General features: G+C 39.5%; 1 protein-coding gene across 4 annotated transcripts in view; it reads right to left on the bottom strand.

The window, feature by feature from the left end:
- MKX (mohawk homeobox) overlaps positions 1–26,920 on the bottom strand; it is a 63,342-nt gene that overhangs the window by 33,188 nt on the left and 3,234 nt on the right. For all 4 annotated transcript variants that reach the window (XM_008529599.2, XM_008529600.2, XM_070600858.1 and 1 more), the window contains exons 3-5: positions 24,950–25,109; positions 17,348–17,501; positions 16,584–16,919 (exon numbers count right to left, since the gene is read on the bottom strand). In XM_008529599.2, the coding sequence (XP_008527821.2) occupies positions 16,584–16,919; positions 17,348–17,501; positions 24,950–25,109 (650 nt within the window). The remainder of the gene's footprint in view (positions 1–16,583; positions 16,920–17,347; positions 17,502–24,949; positions 25,110–26,920) is intronic.

Genomic DNA, 26,920 nt, shown 5'->3' with positions numbered 1-26,920 from the left:
CACAATGCCAGGCACATAGTGAGTGCTCAAAAAATGGCAATTGTTGTTACTGTGTGTGGTAAACATTCATCACATCACTGGGAATTACGCAGCCATCTACCTTAGAAACAGATTGTCAGTTGCCTGATGCTAGCCTACATGTTACCAGATAAAATGTATGTATCCTTAAGGAAAGCAAGACTAACTAAATGAATAAAGAGAATAAGTATGTATGTTTTTTATGCTTATATGTAAATAATTATGTAAGTAAATTTCAACTAATTTATTTACACAAGCCTTGATTACTCAGTTTATAGACTATCCCTACCAAAAACATTTAAAGCAGTATATTTTTTATACTTTATAACTAAGAGATCACACTAAGGATGATGCTTATTGTCTAAACATCTGAGGTTGGACAGGCAAACCTTATCCAAACCTCCCTGCTAAGCGCTCTCTGCTGGGATAGGCAGAATTTTGCCCCCATGACTTTTCCACCTGGTGTCCCATCTGTGAATATGTTATGTTACACATTAAGAGTGACTTTGCAGACTTAATTAAGATTACCAATCAGTTGACTTTGAAATAGGGAGATTATCCTGGATTATCTTGGGGGAGTTCAATGTAATCATGTGAGCCCTCAAAGGCAGCGCTATCTCCTGGTTGGGGGTGGAGCTGGGAGGCAGAGAGTTTTGAGCATGAGAAAGACTCAATGTGCTGTTGCTGGTTTGAAAATGCAGGGGACCAGAGAAAAGGGATGCGGAAGCCTCCAGAAGAGGAGAGGCATGGAAATGGGGCCCATAGTGCCTATAACCACAGGAAAAGGAATTATGCCAACAGCCTAAATAAGCTTGTGAGTGCGTTCTTTCCCAGTGCCACTAGGTGAGAGCACAACGTGACTGATGCCTTGATGTCAGCCTAGTGAGAATGCGAGCAGACGATTCCGTTGTGCAGTGCCAGAATTCTGTCCTACAGAACTGTGTGATAATAAACAGTGTTGTTTTAGGTTGCTGCTTCTAGTAATTTGTCAGGCACCAATAGAAAACCAATACACAGTCATAAAAACCGTTCTTTGATTTATAACTACAGTCATCAGTTTTGACCCTGTCATGGTTAATTAATTAAAAATCAACATACTCCATTCCTGACAGTGGCATACCAGCTGTCCATTCCTGGCAATGTATGTGCTATGATCTCAAGCTGGCCTTCTGGCACTTCTCTTGTCCCTCTTAGTTTCAAGGCCTTCACTTACTTACTATTTTCTTAGAACAGGTACTTGGATATGCTGCTGCCCATTAGCGTCTCCAACAGAGGGAGTACAGGATCATGAAAGAAAACCCTTCACATCCCTATCTTCCAGGAAAAGCCTTGTGAAGGGATATTCTGCAATGACTGGCTGAGAATTAAGTCTGGATATTTATTGTTTATGCTGTCTGCTCAAGGGCGAGATCAACCAGTGATAACATGTAAAGCCCTTGACCTCATCAGAATGATTCTAGGCCTGCAGAGGATATACCAAAGCATTCGCTAAATAATCCAGAGAAAGACCCACCCAGTATTGCAAATACTGCCTAAGACAGTGGCATTAAAGTCAAGTAATGTTAGGTGCTCCAATAAAAGAGGTGCTTCTCTAGGAAAGACATTAGGAACAGCAGCCCATTTTAAATTAATTACTGTATACATAACACAGTTTCCACATGTTGACAGCTGGACCTGGACGATCAAGCATAACTCTGAAGGAAGAAAGGAAACTCATAGAAAAGTATTCTGTGGTCAGCCCACCACTGCCCAGAGACATAGAAATGTGGCAAGATATTCAGTCAGCTCATCCACAGTCGAATAAACCAAGGAAGAATCTGGACAGGAGAGCCCTGAACAAAGACAATTGTTTTGTACTTTATTGTTTAAGAAAAAACAGAAAGCAAGAGAGAGGGAGAAAAGGAAGGAGGAGGGCAGGAATGAGACAGAGGAAAAACAAGAAAGGAAAGAAAGGCATTAAGGAAAAGTCAAGATATTTTGACATTTTCAAAATAAATCAATAATGCAAATTTTAATGTAATTGTAATTCATTAATATAATATTTTTGAAACATGATGACCCTTTCTTTCCCATGGTATATTTTTATTTTGATGTATAACTTGTAATCAACTACATCTGTATCATTAGCTAAAAATTATTAAAGTAACCCAAGTACAAATGGGTAAAAAACCAATATGAAGCATATGATTATTTAATGTTCCATTAATCGATAGCTTTGCTTGAAGGAAAGATTGGCAAAAAGGAATGGAATTCTTAGCTCCTTGTTTTTACTTAAAAATTCCCAACAGTACTCACTCAAACAAAGAATTTAAGTTTTCCACTGGAAAGACAAAAAGAAAAGTTAGTTCTAGCATGTCCTGCCATGTGCTTAACTGCAGAGTAAAATAGTATCCATTTGGATTCTAGTCACATTTCAAAAGTGTAGTATTTATTAGGTGCACGACTGCCAAGTACCACTATATCATATTATAATTACAGGCATTTTTTTATTTAACTAAATTGTATTTAGCTCTTTATTTCAAGCAATGTAGTTTGGAAAGTCTTACCCATCACAACGTGCCATGTCTACATACATGAAACCTATCACGAATTTTCCAGGAGTTCCCATGTTCCATTCTGTATACTATTACTGTATATTTATTATTCCTTTGATATTCAGAATCTATGCATAATTCTGAATATGTGCAAATTCCCACTAAAAAGTATCAGAAACAAAAGAAGCCTCTTGGACGATAAAATCATTTACTAAAAGTCTATGTGACAGAGTTCCTCTAAGAGAATGCTGGGGCTGTCCGGTGGCGTAGCGGTTAAGTTTGTGTGCTCCACTTCAGCCGCCTGGGGTTCACAGGTTCAGATCCGAGGTGCAGACGTACACAATACTCATCAAGCCATGGTATGATGGTGTCCCACATACAAAACAGAGGAAGACTGGGAACAGATGTTAGCTCAGGACTAATCTTCCTCAAAAAACAAAAGCAAAAACACACAGGAAGACCGGCAACAGATGTTAGCTCAGGGCCAATCTTCCTCAAAAATGAAAAAAAAGAGAGAATGCACTGAATTGACTTTCTTTACTTCTCTCTTAAAATCCCACTGAAATTACAGAATGTAAATTTAAAAACAAATGACTAGCAGTGCTCGAAAACAATGAAAGTTACCACTGCCAAATCAGAAACATTGAGAAATTCACGGAAGATGAAATGCTAATGGCATCAAGTTGATGGGGAAACTCAAACAGAACTACAACGCAGAACAGGTGGAAATAGGTCCGGGGGGGGGGGGGGGGCGGAGGGGGGGCAAAACCCTGGCAGAGTGTGAGCTGCTGCTTCTGATGGTGCAGAGATGATGTTTCATGTGAGCAGTTCACAGTCATAAAGCAAGTGGGCCATGAGGGGAATCACAAAGGTTACCAGTTAAAGGACAGACGTCAGAAGAGCTAGGCAATGCCTTTTCTTGCTGAGTCTGTAAAGCGCCTCTGGGTTAGATGGCTCCAGGACACAGCTGCTACAAATGTGCTTTAAACAAGTGAGGAGATCTGCCTCAACAGGGCTCCCAGCAAAGGCATTAAGGTCATTAAGAAGCACAGAGCAGAGATTCAGGTAACTTCTGATCTCCACAGGGATTATGGCTGCTAAGAAAAAGGAGCCATAAGAAAAAAAGATGAGGGCCAGCCCTGGAGGCCTAAGGGTTAAGTTCAGTGCACTCTGCTTTGGTGACCCAGGTTCAGATCCTGGGTGGATAACTATACCACTTGTCAGTGGCCATGCTGTGGTAGTGTCCCACATACAAAATGGAGGAAGATTAGCAACAGATGTTAGCTCAGGGCCAATCTTCCTCAAACACACACACACACAAATTGTACAAAGAGAGCATTAGAAAAAAAGAAGATTATAGATAAATCTCACTGGAGAATTGGTTAATAAATTGAATCTAGAAATATATGAAAAGAACAATATACTATGATGGGATAGACTTTTTCCCAAGAATTCAAGGACAGTTAAACACTAAGAAATTTACTCTATATAAATAGATTAATAGAGGAAAATTAGACGATGGTCTTAAAAATTGTGGAAACAACATCTGGTAAATGCAATAACCTATTCAGTTATGTGTGTGTTTAGGGGTGGGTGGAATCTCTTATTAAATAATCTAGGAATGGAAGGAGAATCCCTTAATTTGATGAAGCAATTACACCAGAACCTTCTGTGAACACCATACTTAATGATAAAATATAAGGAAAATTCCATTTATTGTCTGCCATCACTGCTACTATTCAACATTGTTTTGGAAATCTGGTCTATGCAACGCAATAATTAGAGGGAGACAGGGAGGAAAAGAGGGAGGTGGAGAATAAAGACATAAAACTGTTACTATTTGAAAGATATACACTTGTGTGTACTTTGACAATCCAACTGGATATAAGAAAAATAGACAAAACTCAACAGACATCCTATATATGAGTGATAACTATTACAAAACAGACAAGAAGTCATCCACAATAGAAACAATAGGAACAACAAAATAATTAAACTCAATGAGGACTATGCAAACCCTATGTAAAAAACTATAAAAACTTAGTGGATGTCATGAAAGATGATCAGAACAAGTGGAGAAAGATACCATGTGCCTGAGTGGAAAGACTGGATGTAAGAAAGATAAAAATATTCCCCAAATTATTATATAAATTCCCTGCAATCCCAAATTAATTTCCAATGGAATTTTTTAAAGAGAATTGTCAAGCTTATTCCAAGGTTCAACTGGAAAAGTAAATTCAAGAGGCTAGATGAGAATATTTTGAAAAAAGTGAAAGCAGACATACCCTGCCATACGTCAAAATGCACAATAAAGCTACAGTCATAAAAACTGTGTGCTACCGATACAAGAATATTTTTAAAGTTTGATGGAAACCCTGGAGTCTAGAAATAGACACACATATAATAAAGGCAGCATTTCAAATCAGTAAGGAAAGGTGGAGGTACTCAGTCAACTGTGTTGGGACAACTGACTATCAATTCGGGGAAAAAAAATAGAAGTCAGATCATTACCTCATACAATTAAAAAAATTTAGTTAGATTATGCGTATATAAATGTACAGTTAAACTAATAAAAGAAGCAGAAGAAAACGTAGAAGCAAACTTTTATAATCTTGGGATAGATTGTCCTAAAAATGACACAAGACGTAAACAACACATTGACAGATTTAACCACGTGTCCTCTCCCCTCTTGGCCTCGTGACCCACCCTCAGAGGCCAATACCCTCCCTGGCAGGGTCCTTTAACTGCCACCAGGGGGGCTTACTGCTGCCATGCTCCCCAAGGCTCCTTTGACATGTTCCTGTCCTGTTGCTCAGAGCCCAAGTTCTGTTTCTAATAGAGATAACGTGGTATGCATCTAACTATGACTTTCCGTAAACTGTGGGCTCCCTTCTCTCCCCAGGCATTTCACAGAATCTCAGATTATCAGAGGTAAAAAGGTATTTACAGATTATTTTGTCACACTCATTTTACAGCTCAAGGAACCGAGGCCCTGGTAAATAAAGGGACTTGCCTTCGAACACATACCCAATGGCTAGCAGTTCTGCCTAAATTCAGAGCTCCTGATTTCTGAGCAATGCTCTTTCCACTCCTAACTTCCTGTGGCCTAATCTACACGGGGGTAATTTCGGGTCAGGTAAGGAGGCTGACTGGAGAGAAAATTTGGGCCCAGCAAAGTCATTTTCCAAACCACAGTTCAAGCAGCAGGAATTCAACTACAGTCAAAATACAGATTAAACTCATATTGCTTCAAGTGAGTCTCAGACCTTTAACGCTATCATTTTAATTAAAGTACCTGAGAGACAGGACAAGGTCAAAGAGAATACAGCTCATTCCCTTTTATGGTTCTTCCCTGAGCATTTCACTGAGTGTGTGCGTTAGCGGATGGGGATCAGGAATGGTATTTGGGGGTTGGTAATATGTCATGAAATCATAAAGTTGAGCTTTTTTATATTTTCCTTATGAAAGGAAAGTTATTGTTAACTATAAACTAAATTTTACTGCTTCAATCATAGTAACTGTGAAATAGTCCTCAAACACCTTTCAAGGTAGCTGAGAATTATTCCTCCAGATGATTTATGTTTATACTTTTTCAAGCACATTTTAAGGGAAAAAAATTATTAAAAAATCTCCTGAAAGAAAAAAGTACACAGGTTAGATAAACCGGAGGCCCCGTGGGTTATGAGTAAATCTGAACTGGTGCCATATTTCTGGAAAGGTCTAAAGTAAAGGAACCCAGGAGACACAATAAAAACTAAAACAAGACGAACTGCACTACTGACAAGGCTGTGAAAAAACTCCTTGATCCAGCTGGATAGACCGAGCAGCTCAGAGCAGAATTAAAGGAGGAAAAAAAATACAGTGAGAATAAATGCAACCAAGACAGCAACAAAAGAAAATGCAAAGCAACAGCAGCACTCAACGTCAGTTGCAAACTGGCGCAGGCTATGAGGATTCTGAAGCAGCCGCAGTGTCGCAGCCATCCAGCTTTGTGCTGGGTGAAGACATCACGGCAAAGGCACTTGGCACCAAGCAACTTCTGGCCACGGATTTTACGTTCAGAAATGTAAGACCCAGTAACATTTAAGGAATTCTTGCTCTTGCCAGATAGCCATCCTCCTGTCCTGAAGCCATGTGACAAATGATCCTGAATACCACTTTGCCTTTTACGCATCTGTTGTCTAAATCAGTGTAGAAACTGGAAGGAGAGCCTCTGAATTCTGGCCCTTAGCAAAAGGGTACATTTTAGTGTCATAATGACAGTCTTGGCAGAACATGGCATTCTTATGTGAAATGTCTCTGCCATACTGAGAGCTTTGTCCACTATAACCTGGGGCTGGCTCCATCGAAGGGACTATCAGTTCTAAATTTTAAACACACAGGCAGCTATGCGCAAACTTAAAGAGCAAACTGTTTCCTGGAACTCCCACTTTATGAATGGTTGTCTCTGACCACCTGTCACCAACTGAAAAGGTTTCACTTTCATTTGCATTGTTTTTCCACTTCAATTTTATATTACCAAACTACTCCTCTCAAAATCACTATTTAAAAAATTTTTGTTCTCTTTAAATGAGGCTTGATCAAAGGCAAAATTGCTTTCGTGTACAGCACATATATAAATATAAATATAAATATATAAATATACATATAAACAATGGTACCAAAAAGGGAACACATCCTTCTTGTCAAAGATGTTCTTTTTGGTCACTGTATCAGAGATGCTCCAAAGCACTGAAGTCAGTGGACAAGAGGCTGTTTGCAACCCTACCTGCAGTTCAGTGATTGTGGAAGAGATGACATGCAATTGACAGCATCCTGGCCACACTGCCATCGCTAAGGCACTGCCCAAATCTGTGAGACAATGAGGTCTAAACTTTGGTTTTGTTTTTGCTATGTGCACCTAGTGATGTGGAGACCTGAGGAAATGCTAAAGGTGAATTGACTCGGCAGTAACTCAGGGTGCCTTGCACCACAGCGTCCTGCTGGGCTGGGAAAAACAGTTCGTGGCTCGCTTTTCTGACTGGGAAGGCCCAAAATTTTCGGAAGTGGGCGAGTGATGTTGTTGTTTAAAGTTGAGACTAATCTACCTTCCCCAAACCACCTTCCAGCTGGACTGCTATTATCACTGAAGCTTTTTTTGACCACTTTCAGATAATGACTCAGTATCTCCCTTGTGTGGGCAGGGCAGAGGAAAGATACCAATGGTCATTTTCAAAAGTTATTGTGGGGGCCGGCCAGTGGCACAATGGTTAAGTTTACATGTTCCGCTTTGGCGGCCCCGAGTTCGCCAGTTCAGATCCTAGGTGCGGTCGTGGCACCGCTTGGCAAGCCATGCTGTGGTAGGTGTCCCACATATAAAGTAGAGGAACACAGGTATGGATGTTAGCTCGAGCCAGTGTTCCTCAGCAAAAAGAGGAGGATTGGCAGCAGATGTTAGCTCAGGGCTGAAACTCCTCAAAAAAAAAACTTATTTTGTTTTCCCAACTATGTTCAATTTCTATTACTACCACTATACACACACGTGTGCACACACACACACACCAGCAGGATTAACTGTTAGGGATCTTCTGCAAACCATTCCTATTTCCCTAAGTAACCAAAGAATGATCCTGGGTACTATATGTCTATGAAAACCTGCAATCTATCAACACGTGTAAAGACTGCAGCCATTACAACAGAGAATTTTTTTAAATGCACCCACACCTAACCTAAGTTCTCGAAAGTTTAATACTAATGACTCAAGCATTTTTAATTTTTTTGCTGCGGAAGGTTCACCCTGAGCTAAGATCTGTGCCAATATCCCTCTATTTTGTATGTGGGACACTGCCACAGCATGGCCACCGATGAGGAATGTAGGTCCATGCCCGGGAACCGAACCCAAGCTGCCAAAGAATCAGAGTGCACTGAACTTAACCACTAGGCCATGAAGCCAGCCCCTTAGGCATTTTTTAAGTAAAAGTCAACTCAGCACCAGAAATTGCCAAAAGCACTTACACTTATTGTACCAAGGATCAGGATGACAGCTCCAAGCAACCAAGCCACTCATCTCCAAAAAACCAACCACTTCAACGCCCAGCAGAGAGCCCACAGCAATTTCCTCATCTGAAAATTAAGGGACTGAACTGGAGGATCTTTTAAAATTCACGCCTGGATTTATAAAAATCCTTGACTATTTCCTTCTTTAGTACAATGAAAACGAGAGAAATCAGGTAACAAAGCTGTCCAAGGGGAAAGGGAGAGACGGTTCATTGTGTAGCTGTTATTTAAACACGTCATCCTTCACGTAAACTGAAAACCCAGAAAAAAATTCACATTTTGTGAAAGAAATTGGGAAAGTGAAGAAACATTATTTTTTTGCTTCCTCAAAGCTCACAATTATAAATGATATAATTTCTAATAGAAAACAAGAACACAAGCTTCCAATATTTAAAAGTAGCAAAATTCTGGGCTGGAAGAAAACACATATTTATCCTGAGTAAAAATTCTGTTATATCAACAAGACAAATTTTGACATCGAAAAATACCTGTTTAATTTTAGAAACAAAGTAGGGAGGCAGAAGGGAAAAACTAACAGCAAGTAACCAAAAAAGAAAGAAAGAAAAGAAACCACTTCCATGTTCATTAAATAGAATGTCTTGTTATTTTCACAAACAGTAAACACTTTTTGACATCCTTTTTAGTCTCAGGCTGGAGAAGTGTCAATGGATCTTATTTGTTCTTGTCAGTGTGAAAAGAGTTTACAAACCTAACTAAATTTAGAATTAGTGGGAGTTATGCACTTATATTCCTTATACATAGAAGAAAAAAAGGCCCTTTTATGCCAGCTTTGAGTTTGGCTTGACTTTTTATGACTTATTTAGAAGCCCTAGGGAATGAAAAAAGTCTCTTAATGGAAATACTGACACAGTCTTAAATATAGTGACATGAACAAGCACTTCTGTGAAACTGCACCAGAATGTGACTGACCACTCCAGCAAGTTTGAAATGCATAGAGTATCAGAAAATCAACTACAATTGGTTGAATGCCAGTAGAACAGTAACGCCAAAATATAGACAATACTCCTGCAGGATTGAAATTTCATGTTGATAAACTTTTTAACAGAAAAATATGTACAAGGTATGGGATCTTTACTCTTATATGTGGAGGAGAGAGAAAATGTAAAATTTCTGCATAGACATTCACCAATTCTATCATAGGATTAAAAATAGTCATTCTTAAAAAGTCAAAGCTGTCATGTCAACTCTGAGAGTGAGTGTGGCAGAAGAGCTCAAATCAGTGGATATAAATCTGTGCTTTGTTTCTCAAATGTCACCTACAAGGCTATGTACTAGATTGGAGAAAGACAATAAATATCATTACTTAGTCAAGGCAAATTCCTAAAAGCTCCATTTGTATTTATTTGTCTATCTGCTATACTTTTTACTCTTCCGTAGGTTTTCTTTAAACTAGCTAACCTTTTCCATTTATAATCCTTGCATTTTCCTGAAAGTCACTCTTTTACTTGAAAATCCGGTTAGTTTCATTTTATACTTTCTAAGTTTTTATTTTGAATCTCTTAAACATCTCATAGTTTTAAGCTTCATTTCATTTAATTTTTTTCCCTCTGGTTTTAACTTTTTTGCATTTGCCTTTTTTTTTATCCTTTTAAACTTATTCAGGACCATTTTCTTTCCCTTGTCACGTTCACAGACCCAGATCAACATATACATGTGTACATTAAAACGTCTTTTATGATTTAAGAGGCAGGCAGACTAAATCATTAAAACACTAACTCATTCATCTAAGAAACAGTTATGGAGCAAATATGTGAAAGACACTGTACTAAGTGCCAGGGGGACTATAAAATGAATAAAACACCATTTCAGGGGCTCAGAGAGCTTTTAATACATACAGGGCAGTGAGTATCAGCACAAAAGAGGAGACAGAATGTAGCTGCATTTCAGAAAACAGTTTGTCTACCTTTACACAGACGTGAAACCAGTGTTGCTATCATTCTTAGGCACCACATGGAGGAAACACAATGTTAAGAGGACAAAAAAATGTCAGGATCAAACACAGCTCTAAAAAATGTGTACATTTTATAAACTAAGCTGCCATATGCTTTCGATTTGTTTGTAAGCCGTGTTGCTGAATGGGGCTGGAAGTCTCAGAATCTGCATTAGGCATTTTCAGGCTCTCACATGATACCAAAAAACAAACAAAGAAAAGTGAATGAAGAGCTACCCCTGCAACCAGCCGGCAAACCACTCATGTCAATATCTGTTCTCTTTTTCTATTTTCATGGGCCGTTTATCTCTAGTTGTTAACAGTAGGTGGAACCCTTATGCAATCTCATTTAAATTTTACAAGTGAACCCGTAAAGAAAATTTAATTTCAAAATCAAGCTAATTTGAATTTCAGAAATAATCCAGGTGAATGTGTTTTGCCATTCTTATCTCTGATAAATATTTAAGAATTTAAGAATCTGTGGTGTTCAGAATAATACTTAAGTTTTTATAATTCTAGAGTAACCCCATACCTACCCCAAGGTCAGGATTTCTATAAATCTCATTTAAAACATTACTGCTTTGAAATAAGTAATGAGGAAAGATCCCTTTTTAAAAGGCTATCAGAAAGGTATCACTCTTTATTCAAAGGCATTAGGGGTAAGTTTAGGATTGTAGTTAATCCTAAAATTACTGCTTTTGAAAGATGAGACTAGCAGATAAAAAGCTATAGGAGGAGGGGGCTTAGAGAAGAGAGAGGATGCTGATGCACACCCTACATGCTGTGGTTAACAGAAGTTTAGGAGAGCAGAAAATCATAAATCTTTTAAATCGGTACTTTAAATTTCTATCTGAAAATTTCACTTGTTCCCAGATGGTGTTTGATAGGTGAGGCACTATTGTAGTAAAGATACAAGACAAGAAATTGGATAACCTTTCAAGAATCCTTTAAATGTCACTAACTGGGCTGGTGATCGAGGGTTTTATTATTCTCCGCTGGAGTACATCAACAGGCATTTGCATGCCAGGAAAAGAATGTCTGGAATAATCCAAAACGGCAAAGCTTAATTCTTTCACTAAAAACAAGGAAGTGACAAGCACAAAAAGGGAAATAAAAGAAGAAAAAAGTAGCCAAAGTGGACTTACTGGTCAATAAAATCCCAGAGAGAAACCTAGCATATCCGCAGAAACACACACCACCCTCAACAGCTGGCTCTGGCTGAAGCCTTCTCTTGACTGCCATGAGGCTACCTTTAAGCTACCTCCAAACACAAACCTAAAATTAATGAAACATAGAAATCAGGGGTGATTATTCACTGCTCAAAAAGATCTGCCAAGGCATCTCTTTAAATCTTTCTTCTGCTTCATTTCACTACGGTCTCTTTGATGCGGAGCCTAGCACAAAACACAGGGCTCCAGGGAGCCTGGAACAGTGCCTGTGGGGAGAGGCTCTTAATAAACATTTTTGTATGTGGAACAAATGCGTGAAAGAGCACCTCATATGTGAACAAACTGCATCCCAACAACTTGGCTGTTCACAACTGAGAGAATATTTCTCCAAAGAACCTGTGCTATAAATTAAGCGTAAACCCAAGGTTCATCCAATGGCTGATTGAACTCATGAGCATACCTGGGTTTTACTACTGATAATACCAGTTTAAATTCTAAAGCACCCGAGTGTGCAGGAAAAGGCAGAACAAACAACATCCCTCCCCTTGGGGGTCATCATTAGCCAAGAAAAAATGTTTGGAACTGGTGTTTAGCCTTTGTCATACCCCCCAGACTTTCATTCTACTTCCTAGTTCCTCGTTCCTCAGTAACCAAAATCCCTTGTTTTCTCATTTTGTTCCAACGGCAACAGGCCACGCTAACGGACTCTACCTCCCAAAGGGTCCCATGCACCAAATAAATGACTTCTTTTTTCTCTCAATCAAAATCTCCATTTCTTCAGGGATTTACTTTAGTCAAGTAGAGAAGAAGCTAATCTGATTAATTCACACTAACATAAAAAAGAGCCCTATCCACCTAAATGTTTCTGCAATACCAGATGTGTATAATTAAGAGGGATTTTAGACCATTTAACAGGATGAAGCTTATACACTCAGCCTTGTGGGAGCAGATTAAATTTACGAATTATATACCAGCAGAGCAATGGGGCTCAGAGAGTAACCATTCAAATGTACTAGCCATTTACGAGTTGATCTTTGTGAGCTGCAAAAAGAAAGAACATAAGAGGGACTTGTCCTTAAACTGAACAAAAGAAGAAGGGAAGTCCTCATGTTTTACTTCAAGACTTGCCTGCTTTTCCCCCATCAGTACACTTGTTAGAAACCTCTTCTCTCTCTTTCAGCGAAGAAGGACATTCAATAGGCTTGGTTTGGAGGGTAAATTAAACTCTAGCCCAAATTAAGAAAGGCTCCAGTGAGGACTCACTCCGTAAGGGGACATAGGTGGCAGATGGCTCTTTCATGGATGGTCCCATCTGGAGAATATGAGCACGGCCTCAACAGGAATGGAGGAGATATTACGGCTAGAGTCCTTACCCTGATACCTCAGGGAGTGGACCCACCTAGAGGCTAGAGGGTAGAGGCACGGCGATCAGCTTGTAATGGGAATTCACTCCATCAAATACCTGAAAATCACCATTCGTTAACCTCATACGATGAAAACGGATTATAATTTTAATTGAGATGACTTAAGTCAGCAGAGGACATCAAGTGACTAAATTTTCTTGAGTATTACTTGTGTTTAGAAGCAATGCCCTTAATAATTCTGATCAATTCTAATGTTATAATTACTGGTGTCAGAAACATTTTAACCAATATTTATTGAGAGCCTGGCATGATGCAGAAGACTGCAGATTACAGAGAAATATTTAATCTCTAGATAAAATCAATAAAAACATGTTTGTAGCTACTATGACAGTGTCTAATGCTGTCTTCAATTAGGATTACTACTTTATAATCAACCAGGCTTGTGCCGCCTAGAATTTAACGAGAGCAAGTGAAATGAAATTGGGTTAGATTATCCTTCCACACACCAATGCTTTCATTTAGCTTTTTGATTCCAAATATTTAATTAAATGCATCATGAGATAGCAACTCTTTTACGAAAATGGCTGGAAAAATGGATAAAATTTCTTAGCACAGAAAAACCAATAAATTGTTTTTAAAGGTGATCTATTCTTGCAAAAGAATTTAAAAGTTAAAATGTTGATGCTGCTGTGGAACTGGGGTGGGAGAGAGGAATGGTGATTAACAGCACACTTAGAAGATTTCTCTTTAGGTGAGCAAAGGAAGATAGGACCAGAAAGAATGGAAGGAATTCAGAGTAAGCGTGTATGCCAGAGAAACCATAGCAGTCGCTCAGAAAGTATTTATTGAAATCCCCTGTTCTCTCTTTCTGCATGACTGGTAACCCAGCTACAACTGCCCCAGCATTGTCATTCAGTTCTCACAGAGGACAGCCATTTATTATTTCAGTCTGAAATTTAGCAAATCAGTCCTAGACCACCAGTCTCTCTTAATTCTCCATCCACAAAACCAAAAACTTTATTTTGTTCTTTTTAAGTTTACACACACACATGAAAAACCAGAAGTTTACATGTCTAGGCTGCTTTCTCACTGCTTGTAATAATAAGCTAAAAAGTAAGTTTTTATTTAAAAGTAGAACTTGGCAAATGAATAGTCCATAATATGGACCAAGTGCATTTGGAATGCTCTAATAAAAATAAATGGCCAAGGTATTTAACTTTGAAAAGCCTCAACTATACAGGCATGCTATTCTCTCCTTGATTTGATATTTCGCTACCTCTGAAAAAAGCACACATTTTCAGAAGACTCATCACACTGGATGAATTTCATAGACATATGACTTTGCTTTTGCTGGGCGACACAAAGAAATTTACAAGAAAATTTTTAAAAAATAAGAGATCTTCAATTATCCCACCTTATCAAAAGTAACTTTGCCTGTTTCCAAAAATCTTCCTCGTTTTTGTCTATACACATTTGCACCGTCATAATTGTATTCAATGTTTTCATAATTTTAAACTGTTTTTCACTTTACATTATCAATTCCTCTCATGTCGTTTCATAGTATCAGTATCATAAATAAAAATTTGATTTCCATCCTATCTGGGTTTAAATCAGGAGAACGTTTACATTTGTAAAAATTGAGATCCTTTTCATATTTTAATATGACCCAGAAAAGTGTATAAAGCATGAGAATGAATTACTTCTTCAAAGTTTGAAAAAAATCCAACGAATCTACCAATTCATGTGCTTTGGAAACTGGGCTTACTAAAAACTTTAATCTTTCCTGAATTAGTGGTCACTTAAAACTTTTTTCACTATAAATTTATAGTTTAATTTGTGTGGATAATACCAATTCATTTCATCTACACATTTGCATACAGTATGTTGTCAATTATGCATACCATTTCATCATAACTTTAACAAATATTTTTTGTTTAATAACTATATATTGATTGCTACATCGCCTGTCTCATTTCCAAATTTAATTTGTGTCAGTTTTTGCTTGTCTTTTTCACTCTTGCTTTCAAAGAGTCAACTTGACTTAATTACCTATTTTTCAGCTTTCCATTTTACCTTTCTCTGTTTTATTTTTATTCTTTTTTTCAATTACCTGTACTTGAAATACTGATTTATTTTTCTTTCTCTGTAAATAAACATTTATCAAGCTCTGAATTACCTCTAAGTTCTGCTCTGGTCACAGTGATTAGACATTACTATGTAGTTTTAAAATTTTTGTTATTAGCTAAATAGTCTTTTATTGCATCTTTTACTTCTTCCTAGACCCAATTATTCTTTACAAGACTATTTCTGAGTGTTTGCAGTTGTTTTCATTGTTAGAGTTGGAGTTTCTGCAACAGAAAATGAGATTAAGTCTTTAAAAATGTATTGGTATTTTCTCTGAATCCTCATAGATAATATATTTTATATACATTCATAGACACTTGAAAATCAGATTTCTGGCTACATAATGTGAAGGCTATATTAAATAGACCAAATTTAAATTCCTCTAAAGCCCTATTCCTCACATATCAAGCTCCTTGATATTATAAGGACCAAGTGTAGCAATATTCACGTAGTTTTTAGCATAGGGCCTAGCATATCACAACTACGCAATAAAGGACCGGTGGCGGCAGGTGTAATAATAACAGTAGGAATGGTCTAGTGGTAGTTATGCTCCTCCTACCTCTTCTGCAGGCTCAGCTGCCCTATTGACCTGGAGAAGAATAACTAACTGTGTGTTCTTGGTCTGGGTTTTCTTATCTGTGACATAAGCTGGCTGGACTAGAAGCTTTCTGAAGTTATTTCCAGCTCTTCCACTTCTAAATTTCACTTGATGGCATTTTCAGGACCGGGACACCAGAGGTAGGTCGCGCACATCCCTTGTTCCAGGGGGACTTGCTCAAACACTCTTTACAAGCAAAGCTCTCTGGGAACTGAAGTCAAGATAGAAAATTCTACCAAATTCACTACTCCACCTCAAATTTTTGGACAGGTAGAAATTGACTTAATATTTCTGGAATAAAAGTAAAATTTTCAAAGCTATTTATCAGCTCTACTTATGCTTTCCAGGAATAAAAGTCAAATTTCCAAAGCAACATAACCCAGACCTATATTGGCATCCACGCTAACTTGTGTTCATTTTGTAACACGATTAGCAACCAAAGAATTTAAGAAAAAAGATGGAATACAAAGAATTTGCATGCCTGGCTTGCTGAAATCCAGGACACTACTCCATTAAAATTTACTCATAAAAGCCAATATATATCTCCTCTAAGAATCTTTATCATTAAGATTAAAAATTATCGTGAGGAATGAAAATTTCCCATCATCTAGTAACGAGCATACTGGTAATTAAAAACAGAATGAAAGCTTTAAAACTGAATTACAGGCAATACGTGAGTAATGGATGCAAAAGCAATAAAAATTATGCTTTTATACCTGTCAAAATAAATCCCTCTGTCGCAGTTTTAATTCTGTTTTAAATGAGATCTCACAAAAAGCACAGACTTACCTGTGCGATAGACAAAGTTGCCTTCAGTTTCTGATGACGAGGGAGACACCAATTCTTCCTCAAATTCATTGGAACTGAAAGATCCCGAATGGTTCCTTTGCCTTGTCTTTCCCATCATGGCAGCATTTGTGGCCATGACATGTCTCAAAGAGTCGTTAAGGTAACGGTTCAACAAGCTGCTCTTGTATTTTGGGGGTGACACGTAGTCCTCGCTGGCCCGTGACTCTGGCCTCACTCCAGCTTTTATGACTGAGCTCTCACTTTTAATCAGAGGATGGTGAACGGGATTATTGTAGCCCCCTTCGTTCATGTGGTTTCTTGGAGGATTTTCTCCATCTAGGGGGAAAAATACCACTAGCTAGTACTTACACATATTTTTCCCCAACCACCCAATTGTTGTACTTAATCATTACAAACATATATAAGGGAAGAATATTTGAAGTGTACAAAATTATCTTTGATATTCAAGATTAATTTTTAGGCAAAGGAAAGCAGGAATCTCTGTAATCTCTCCCTACGGTATTTTAATTTTAGTGAATTTCACAGAAAATGTTATTCTGACACACGATAAATCTATAAACAAGAGGAAACAGCCGTAATTCTGTTGGTCATTTATAGTATTGTAAAAGTGAAGTTACCCCATGCAATAAAAAAAAACCACTATGGCACCATCGTGTTTTGTGGGATCAACCTTAAAAATAGCAACTGAGGTGAACTTATTATAGAGGCAAAGCAAAGAAAGCAAAATAAAACTATTAACAAACCTTCGGAACATGAGTCATCACTGCTGACACTAAGCCGCTCAGCATTTCCTTGAACATACTTGTTGTACAACTTTATTCTTAAAGCCCAGCTTAAATCTGGCTGTCGAACAGTATTCTTAAGCCGACGTCTTGCATTAGCAAACCAATTTGACACCTAAAAAAGTATTATTTTTCAATTAACAAAACATAAAAACATTACCCATCATACAGTTAATTTCCCAAAAAGGACTGAAGCCTCTCTCAGCATCTCTGATCATTAAATATTCTCAGGACGTAAGAGTACTAGACATTCATTCCATTTGTTCATTCATTCATTCAACAAACAGGCTGAGCACTTACTACAGAGATTGAGCACATGTATTCTGGGGATAAAAAAAAAATGAAGAGGACTTGCCATCAAATTTTCAGTCTAGTAAGGGAGGTAGGAGAGTATACAAATAACTCTAATATAGGAAAGAATGTGATAAATGGCTTAAGAGGCATCAAATAATATGATACAGGAGTCCAAAGAAAGGAGGCGTTACTTTCATATGTGACTCAAGAATTCATGAGGAATTTAAGCTAGGCTTTGAAGGAATATGTCAGGTCTAATGGGGAGGGAAGTGTGCTCCCAATAAAGAGGACACGGGAACAAATTTCAGGGACATTGTGGTGGGTGAGGGAGAGGGAAGAATTAAAGATGACCTTGAGTCACCAAACCCATGTAACCAAGAGAAGGATAGTGCCCTTATGAGAAAGAAAGCAGAACTCTTTAATGGTGAAATGACACATTTGGTTTGGGGAACGTTTAGTTTGAGACGCTAGAAAAGCGTACAGGTGAGATGTGCTGCAAGGAAATAAAAATGGTATCTGAGACCGAAGGGAGAGGAAGATCAGATTTGGGTCAAATGCCCAGAAGTGAGAGCTGAAGTTGTTACAGTAGGCAGAACAGAAAGACGCTCAAGGACCAAACCTTGGAAACCTCCAGCAATGAAGGAGGTTGGACTATAAAAGAGGACCTGGCAAAACCATCGGAGATAGAGTAATCAGACAAGTAGAGGGAGGGAAAAAAGCCACGTAACATCCAGCTTTAAGCTGAAACCCAAGTGTTTCCAAAGCAAATAGCTGATGGCAAAGAAATGAACACTCCAAAATAAAGGAAAGTTACTTCCATTGTTTTTTTAAGGTGCTATTAGATTTCTAGAGGCTAAAACAGTACCTGAGGTTTCTTTTAAAATGTCGGGCTACCATCAGAATATATATATATATGTATATTAAAAACTTGAAAGGCTAATATTTGCCTTTAAAAGAATGCAATGTGGAAAGAGAATTAAGTCTTTCTGCCAATTTGTTCTAGAATATGCCCCACATTACTATAATGGTTTGTGTGGCAATCCTTGCACTGGAAGTTTCTTTTTTTCTTTTTTTTAGATGTATACCATAAAGACACAATTTTTGCCCATTGCTTAAGCCCTAACTGTTGAACGGACCTGTGGTGAATTCTACTTTTTGAAAAAACAAAACTACACTTTTTTTCTTTGTCCACATGGGTAAAACTTCGTAGTTTTTTCTGGTTTTTATGTATACATACATTTTTTTTTTTTCAATATTACCTCCTTTGTGTCTTAAGCAATGATAACTGTCCTACTAAATTTATGCGGCATTTCAGAAGTCTTAGTCTTCATCAACCTCTCTTCCTGTCAAGGTGTGCATTTATTACTATGCTTTAGCCTGACTTCAAATTCTCACTCTCCTCCAACCTCTATACATAGACAACTTCTGGGACTATTCATTCAATAAATATAAATTGAGTAGCTCTCGTGCTTTAACCACAGTGTCACGTGCTGGGAATGGATAAACTGTGTCCCCTGCACACGGAAGGACTGGCAGTGAAGAACTATACTTGACTAACTATGACACACAGGTGAACATTCCCTATGGAAGCACGAAATGCCTGGTCCATTTCTTCACTACATTTCTCAAACTTCCCTCTACTCTCAGTCCTGGGCAAAATGTTCATCCAAGTCCTCATTACTACTAACTAGGAATTTTAGAACATTCTTTTTTCTAACTTCCCTCCTGTCCACGTGAATGGGTCTTAACAACCAGCATCAAATTCAAGTGCTGATGCACCATTACAATTTAATCACTTAACTTCTTCAAACCCTCATTAGTGCCCCATTATCCTGTAAGTGTGGCATGATGGAAGGAGACTGGTTTCCTGTTCTGAATTTGCCAAAAACATGCTGTGTGAATTTATATAAGTCACTCAACTTTTCCAAACTTCAAACTCTTCATCTATAAAATGCATTAGATGGCTCTTAACATCCTTGCCAACTCTAAAAACTCAGATCTGTGAATACAGCCCACACTCTGCTAAACAGTGTTAATTCCCTTCTAGTTGGTACTAACCTACCTTCTGCTCTCAACCATTTCTCTCTCTGGCAGTCAGATACATGTGTTTATGTCCTTCTCTGCTCCTCTCACACAGAGGACAGCCTGCAACTTCCCCTATGCCTATGCCCCTTATATTCATTAGACTCCAACTCCCAAACTTTTTGTCACTTTATTAAACATCATATAATTCAGACTAATCTTAAATCTGAACATAACCACCATATAGTACAGTTCTTATGAAACTCTTCATATTTTTATTAAAATGCAATGGCCTTCTAATTTCAAAAGCACTAACAGCTAAAATTCTAACATATGAAAATGGAAACCTTTCAAAGTCATGGTGGGATTAACTAACTTTTCATATGTAGGGGTCATATCCTTTTTATGTTTTATATACTCATAGTTCCTACCATAGTATATTAATTGCAGATCAGGAGATTTCGCAGAAAGGTTTGCTGATGTCTAACACAGGCTGTTACTAAACTGATTTCATAGGTTTGAATGGCACCCAATGTGCTAATATATTTACTCTGCCAGTATTTTATTACCAGAAATTTATAGTACGACCTAAGGGCTGGATATAGTCCAGGTGTTTAATACCTGCTTGCATGAAGTCATGCAAACAGCAGACAAATAGCTGCTTAACAAATCTGCATAAATATTATTTTGCAATTCTTTTCCTGATAAATTAACGCAAACTCCATCTGTTTCACCAAAGGTAAAAATATCAGTTCAAATTTTCTACCTTTAACATACCATAGATTCCTCCAGGTTATCATTCAAATTCTCTTCAAATTCTATTTTACATGAAATAGGCCTCCTTACCAATGGTAGGTTCCGCAGCAGCATTTTTATGTCAAGCTCAGAGCTTTAAAAACACTGTATTTTATAGTGAAAGCTTAGAACATCAAATATTTAGAAGTTGGAAGAGAAAATTCCATAATTTTCGTTCCTACTCTAACGGAGGTGTTTACATTCATCATATTGACAGAGCAATCATTAGAATAAACCCAAAGGAATATGCTGGCATCTGTCCACCTTTGAACCTCCAGAATTAACAAACTTATTCTGGGTTATTCAACTGAAATATTGAGCACCTCATTTCCACACCATGTAGTATAGCACTTGGAATAATGTAGAAGGACCAATCTGAGACTCTGTTGCATATTTAACAGTTGCCATAATCCTTGTAGGTGATAACCACATACATATTTCAGCAGAAGCACTCAATAGAAGCAAAACCAGAGCTATGTCAACATAGGGAGCAAAACCTCACAACACAGCAGACTTCTCCAAATGGTACATGGACAGAGCATAGGAATTTGAAATTTCTACTATAAGGAGTTTCTTATTAACATCCAATCATTAAAATGTATTCTCAAATTCCACCCACCCAGTACTCTGTATTGTGATCATGAAAGAAATCATCCCAAGGAGACATTTCATTCTTGCAATCCAGAAAAAATATAAATATATTTTAAATATATATATATACACACACACACGAACAATGGGAAATATTAAAACCAAATACAGCTCCCATCTGCCCTTTATTAAAAACCTCTTCAACGATCTTGCTAAGCTCCATATCGTACAATAATATAAACTCCAATTGTTTACTACTTTATATTATTCCACAATCAAGCTGTTTATAGTGAGAGTATAGAGTATATTTTATAATGTTTGGACAATGGTCAGCCATAGGAACCAAGCACAATGGAATATTTTAGTTGGTTAAAGTCAAAATAACACACACACACACACACACACACAAATCATCTGCTTGTTAATTTTATAAAAATGCCTATATCTCATTAGGAAGTAAGATGCCAGATTAATAATGCAAAGGAGAGTTAAACATAGCTATAGCAAATTAAGACAAGTTGCTAAGTCTAGTGAATAGAAAAAAGTGAAAGTTGCATAAATAATTATTTCTGCTTCATTTTTCAGGGATGAATAAAATGTAGGTGCTAGTTAATGTCCTTAGAGCTTCTATTTATTAGAAAAAGTACCTTTGAGGTCCTAAAATATATTTCCTCCACTAAAGTTTCAGCTTTTTGTTTCTAGGCTTTCGGAGATTGCTGGCCAGGCTTCACACCCTTCCTTATCAATTTAAGAGCAGCAAAATTAGGCAAAAGTACTTCTTACGAAACGTTTGACAGTTTGACACACAACTAAAACACAAACATTAAGTGTACAAGAAATTCTCAAAATGCAAGACACTCTTGTTATTAAGGAATAAAACCATTCTGCTGACAGCTTATTATATAAACCATGAGAAACAGAGATAGAAGATATTGCAAAAAACAAGAAATTGAAGCCAGAAATAAGAGGAACACTCCATATTTGTCTACAGACATAAAAATATGACATATTTCCAGATATACTGAAAATAATAAAATGAGTTATACTTGTGCTTGTTCTGTACAACCATCACACAGCGTTAAAGATGACAAGCTGTACTCTGTGTATTCCCTACAATGGGATGGATTTTAACACTAGAATATCTTAGCCAGATTTCAAGACACGTTCTACTGTCAGAAAGGTTTTGGAAAGTCGAATGGTTATCACAGTGGTATTCCCCAGTTAGAACCTATTCACCCTACAGACATGTGCAGAGAGTTCACTATATGGAAAGGACCATGCTGGGGTGAAACAGGGGTATGAAGATCAATAAGACACGATCACTCTTCTCAAGAAGGCTGACTCTACAGGAGAAATTCATTCACTGGGAGAACCTCACTCATTAAATAGGGGTCTAATTGGCAGAGATCAAAAGCTTTATTCAGATCACAACTTTATACCATTTTCCCCCAGAAATGTATTTACATAATTTATTTGGTTTCCCTTGAAGTCAGAATTTGCTTTGGGTGTTTCATGTATGTCTGACTTACACAACACCACATATCTATAAATATACGTGTGTGTGTATTCATACACATTTTTTTTTCTTACCTAGACATCCTACTCTGCCTAACTGAAAATAACTGGACCCAAACTGATTATATTTAAGGTCCCTTGGTTATTCCATCCATTTTGATTTTTTTCCACTTATCACCTTCAAGGTCCAGAAACCAACTTCATTTACTATAAAATTAGAAATCATTAAGCAGGTATCACTTATTATTATAAATAATTATCTTTGCCCCATTTAAAAATTACATATTTTTGTATATTTTTATTTTCTGAGGACTAGTATAAGAGAAAGAAAATGTAATGTGAAAAATTTTCATTACATGGAAAAACTCATGTAAATTAGAAAAATGTAATAATAGTCTTAGTAATAATAACCAAGATCTTACTGCAAAAAGATATTAATGCAAAATGTGTTATTTGTGTTTAAACTATATTACGCAGAAAATAATTTGATTCTCTACTAAAATTACAACTACTTGTATTGCAGCTCAACAGAGCTACTGCACATGAAAATTTAAATGTCTCTACAATGACAAATGTTACTTTTCATAATTAAACATGTTCTAAATATGACAAATATTTTTTGCTTTCTGTACTAAAGAACAGCAAGCATTAAATAAAGGACTATATAATCATCCAAAATAATCTTATGCTGTACTGCTGACATCACTGTGAAAGATTCAAATAGCTCTACAAATCAGTGGATTTTCAAAATAAACAGCCTACCTCTGCAAACTGAAATTGGAACACGTGCATTGATTTTCATAAGTCAACTTTTTCTGACTGGAATAATTTATTTAGAAATCACTTTTGTAAATCCCTGAAAGTTCACAGTTTTATGTTAAACAGATATTAAGCCAAGAAGACTAAATTAATTTTCTCCTCCAGTGCACAGCAAATCACTATTAATATTAATGCCTGTTAATATGAAGCAGAACAGATGTTCTTCTCTATTATTCTGAAAATAAGCAGACAAATGCATATTAGAGTTTTAATAAGCCTGAATACAAGTCAACTTTCATGCTTTGTTGAACTTTCCAGTAATTCCTAAACGACAATCTTAAATATTCTGGAAAGCAATTTTTATTTTGTCTATCGTTAAATACTGCTTTTTACTTGGGGTCCTTCCTTACTATAAATTTAATAGGATGACCAAAATTTCATAAATCAGCGATGTACTGCTACTATAACATATGAAACTTCTCAGCTCATTTAGTTGCTCCCCCTCTTTCTGAATAAATTTGTTCTGTTTGCATGTATAAAAGTTCACATCACCATATTTATTAAAGAAAACTCTGGTGTGATGGAAAGAGCATTGATCTGGAAATATATTATTATTATTAAATGTATCATTTCCAGGCCTGCCCTTACTAACACTTAACTCCCACATTCCTTGGTTACATCTCCTGTAAAATGCTGATAGTAACTACTCTACCACACCATGTTTTTGTGAATATCAAATAGGATTATGTAAGGGAAAAGGGAGTGTTGCCCCCTAGAGAAGAAACAAACCCACACCATCTCTCTACAACTGACAAAGTAATCCAACCATTTGAAATCTGCCCCTTCTTAACCCCTGTAGAAAGATAGCAGCAGCAAAATTTTGTGGATTCTAGCTAAGGCCCAGGATACTTTCTATTAAAAACAAAACGAAACAAACAAAAAAACCCCACTTCTCATCCTTCCAATCCACCTCCTAGCCCCGTCAGTAACGGTGGTTTTGAAAGTTATCCTGGGGCCTTTCATATGGGGCCCTAATGTGGGGTGCCATTCCGTATGGTTCTCAAAGTGTGGTTCAGAGCCAGCAGCTTCAGCACCACTCCGGAAAAACCTGTTAGAAATGCAAATTACCGGCCCCACCCCAGACCTGCCACTGAATCAGAAACTCAGGTGGGGCTCAGCAATTTGCGTTTCAAGTCCTCCGGGCGGTTCGGATAGACATTCAGGTCTGAAAATCACTGCGGGTAGTCTCCTCTGCTTCCATCTATATATGGCCCAAGGACACCTTCTCATAACTCTGCAGATGACTTTTCACTGCCCTCCCTAACAAAATACCACGCCATCCCTCCTGGACCGAGCATTAGCACTGAATTGATGTGGGTAAGACTGAGAGGAATCCCAGAAACTCTTCCCACAGCACAACTCTGCCCCCGTGCCAATCCCTTATCACCCTCAGCGGCAGGAGCCAGAGCATCAGGACCAGGCTGTCTCCCTCCATCCTTCCCCAGCGAGGGGCGCCAGGTGGAGATCCACACAAAAGCGAGGTGTGCCCGCTCCTCAGCCGGCCCGGGCTTGATGGGCCCCGATTACCTGCACTAGCGTCATCTGCGAGCCGAGCGCCAAGAGTATCTTCTCCGTCTTGGTGGGGTACGGGTTGTCACGGTGCTTGTAAAGCCACTGCTTGAGGGGCCGCGCCATGTCTTGCAGGGCCTGCCGCTTGTGCCTCACCTTCCCGCCATTCTGCCGGGCCCTGGGACACCGGGAGAGGAGGAGGCCCCGGTAAGCAGCGCCGTCTGGGCGCTGCCCGCCGGGATCCCCCACATTTGGGCGCATTTCAGCGGCCGCAGCCCCGCGCCGACCCACTTCCCGCATCCCAGCGCATCCAGCCCCGCCCCGCGCGCCCCGAGGTTGAGGCGAGGCGGGGATGGGAGCCACACAATTTCTGGGCGGGAGTATCCTTCTCTCGGCATCTCGTTTTGAAATAGCCTGCTTGTTTCAGGGGGTCATGTGGCAGTGAAGGACGCTAGGTTTATCTAGAAAAGGGGGATATCATGAAGCCAGAGATTAGAGGTTTAGGTCACGATAGTTAAGTGATTTGAAGGAAACTGTTACTCAAGCTACAGATCTGCGCAGCAGGACTGTCACCCTTCCCTCGCTCGCCTGCACCGCGCCTTTGAGCGGCCCTAGCCTCGCAAGCCGGGTAGAGGCTGCTGCCGGCTCTCGAACGTTCTTTCAGGGAACTCATGCCTGCCCCTTGGGGCTTCCCATCGCCGGTGGTCAAAGGCAAGGATGCCCACTGGACGGCGGGAGTAAAGCAAGGGATGACGGCCGCCCGCTGCCCCGGTTTTCTCAGAGCTCTCTCCTATTTCTTTTGATCCTCTGGGAAAAGGGAAAACTTTGCAAGAAAGGGCTTGTGAAAGAAGGATGGAGAACCCACGTGGCATTCTAGGGGCCTTTTCCTGACATAAAGGAGCTTTAGAAAGTATGGAAAGCATTGTTCCATCGGGTGAGGTAAAAAGACGTGAGGAAAAGCACATTCAGAGGAAGAGACCGAGGGAGGCTGGAGCTGGACGTTGGGCGCTGCGCTCCCCCGCGGCTCCGGGAGGTGTCGCCGCGCCGCCGCCTGCGCGCCCCGCCACTCCGGGAGGCTCGCGCGCCTGCGCCGCAGCCTCCAGGGCTTTTGCCTCTTTAAACACTTTGAAACGCAATTCCATCCGAAAGGACTGGTAGTAACATTTTGACGAAACCTAATCTCTGTTTTACTAACCAGCACCGCCGCAGAACAAGCAGCTGATGCAATCTTTCAGGTGGAGCCGGCCAGGACGGCCGCCCCTCCCCCCGCGGGGCGCTCCTGGAGCCGCCCAGACACGGCCCCGCTAGACCCTCCTAGCGTCAGCAGCCGGGGCAGCTGGCCCACCCGCGAGCTCTCGCCCCTCCAACAGCCCCTCACTCCGCTAAACCGAAACCCGGCCTGGCAGGCCCGCCGCCTCCCCCTCCGGGCTCGCAGCGGGCCCCGCCGAGCCGCGCGCGTCCAGGGCGCCCTACGGAGAGCCGACCTTCCCAGCACCTTGGCCGGGGCGAGGCAGCGGCCGGGCCGTGACGAGGCCCTGTCGGGACAGAAGAGGGGAAGCCCACGGGGCTGGCCCGACCTGGGAAGCCCCGACTGCTTGGCCCTGCCCTGTTCCTCCGCATCCTGCCCAGTCCTGTCTGCCTCGCCCTCCGCCGCGCGTCTGCACCCGCGGTCCAGAGAGGGACAAGTAATCCCCTCCCCTGAGGTCCAGGGATCGGAGGACCGAGGGGCAGTTCCAGTGTCCTCAGTTTCCAACACGCCTCTTTTGAGCTGATCTGACGAATCGATACCCCCAGATTTTGAGAAACTAATATTTTAGAATGAAAATGAGTGAGACGAGGAAGCAGAGACCTGCTCTCCTGGGAAACTCCGGACCCCTAACCCGCGGGCCCCGGTGGCCACTGGCACGCCCGCGCCGCCCATCGCTCCCACCCCTCCGCGCTGCAGGCAGGCAGGCAGGGTCCCCGGGGGGAGTGGGGGGGAGTGGGCAT

The sequence above is a fragment of the Equus przewalskii genome, chromosome 30 (genome assembly GCF_037783145.1).
Source record: "Equus przewalskii isolate Varuska chromosome 30, EquPr2, whole genome shotgun sequence".
NCBI lineage: Eukaryota > Metazoa > Chordata > Mammalia > Perissodactyla > Equidae > Equus > Equus przewalskii.
Note: the sequence above shows the minus strand (reverse complement) of the source record. Positions and strands in the feature narration are given on the sequence as shown.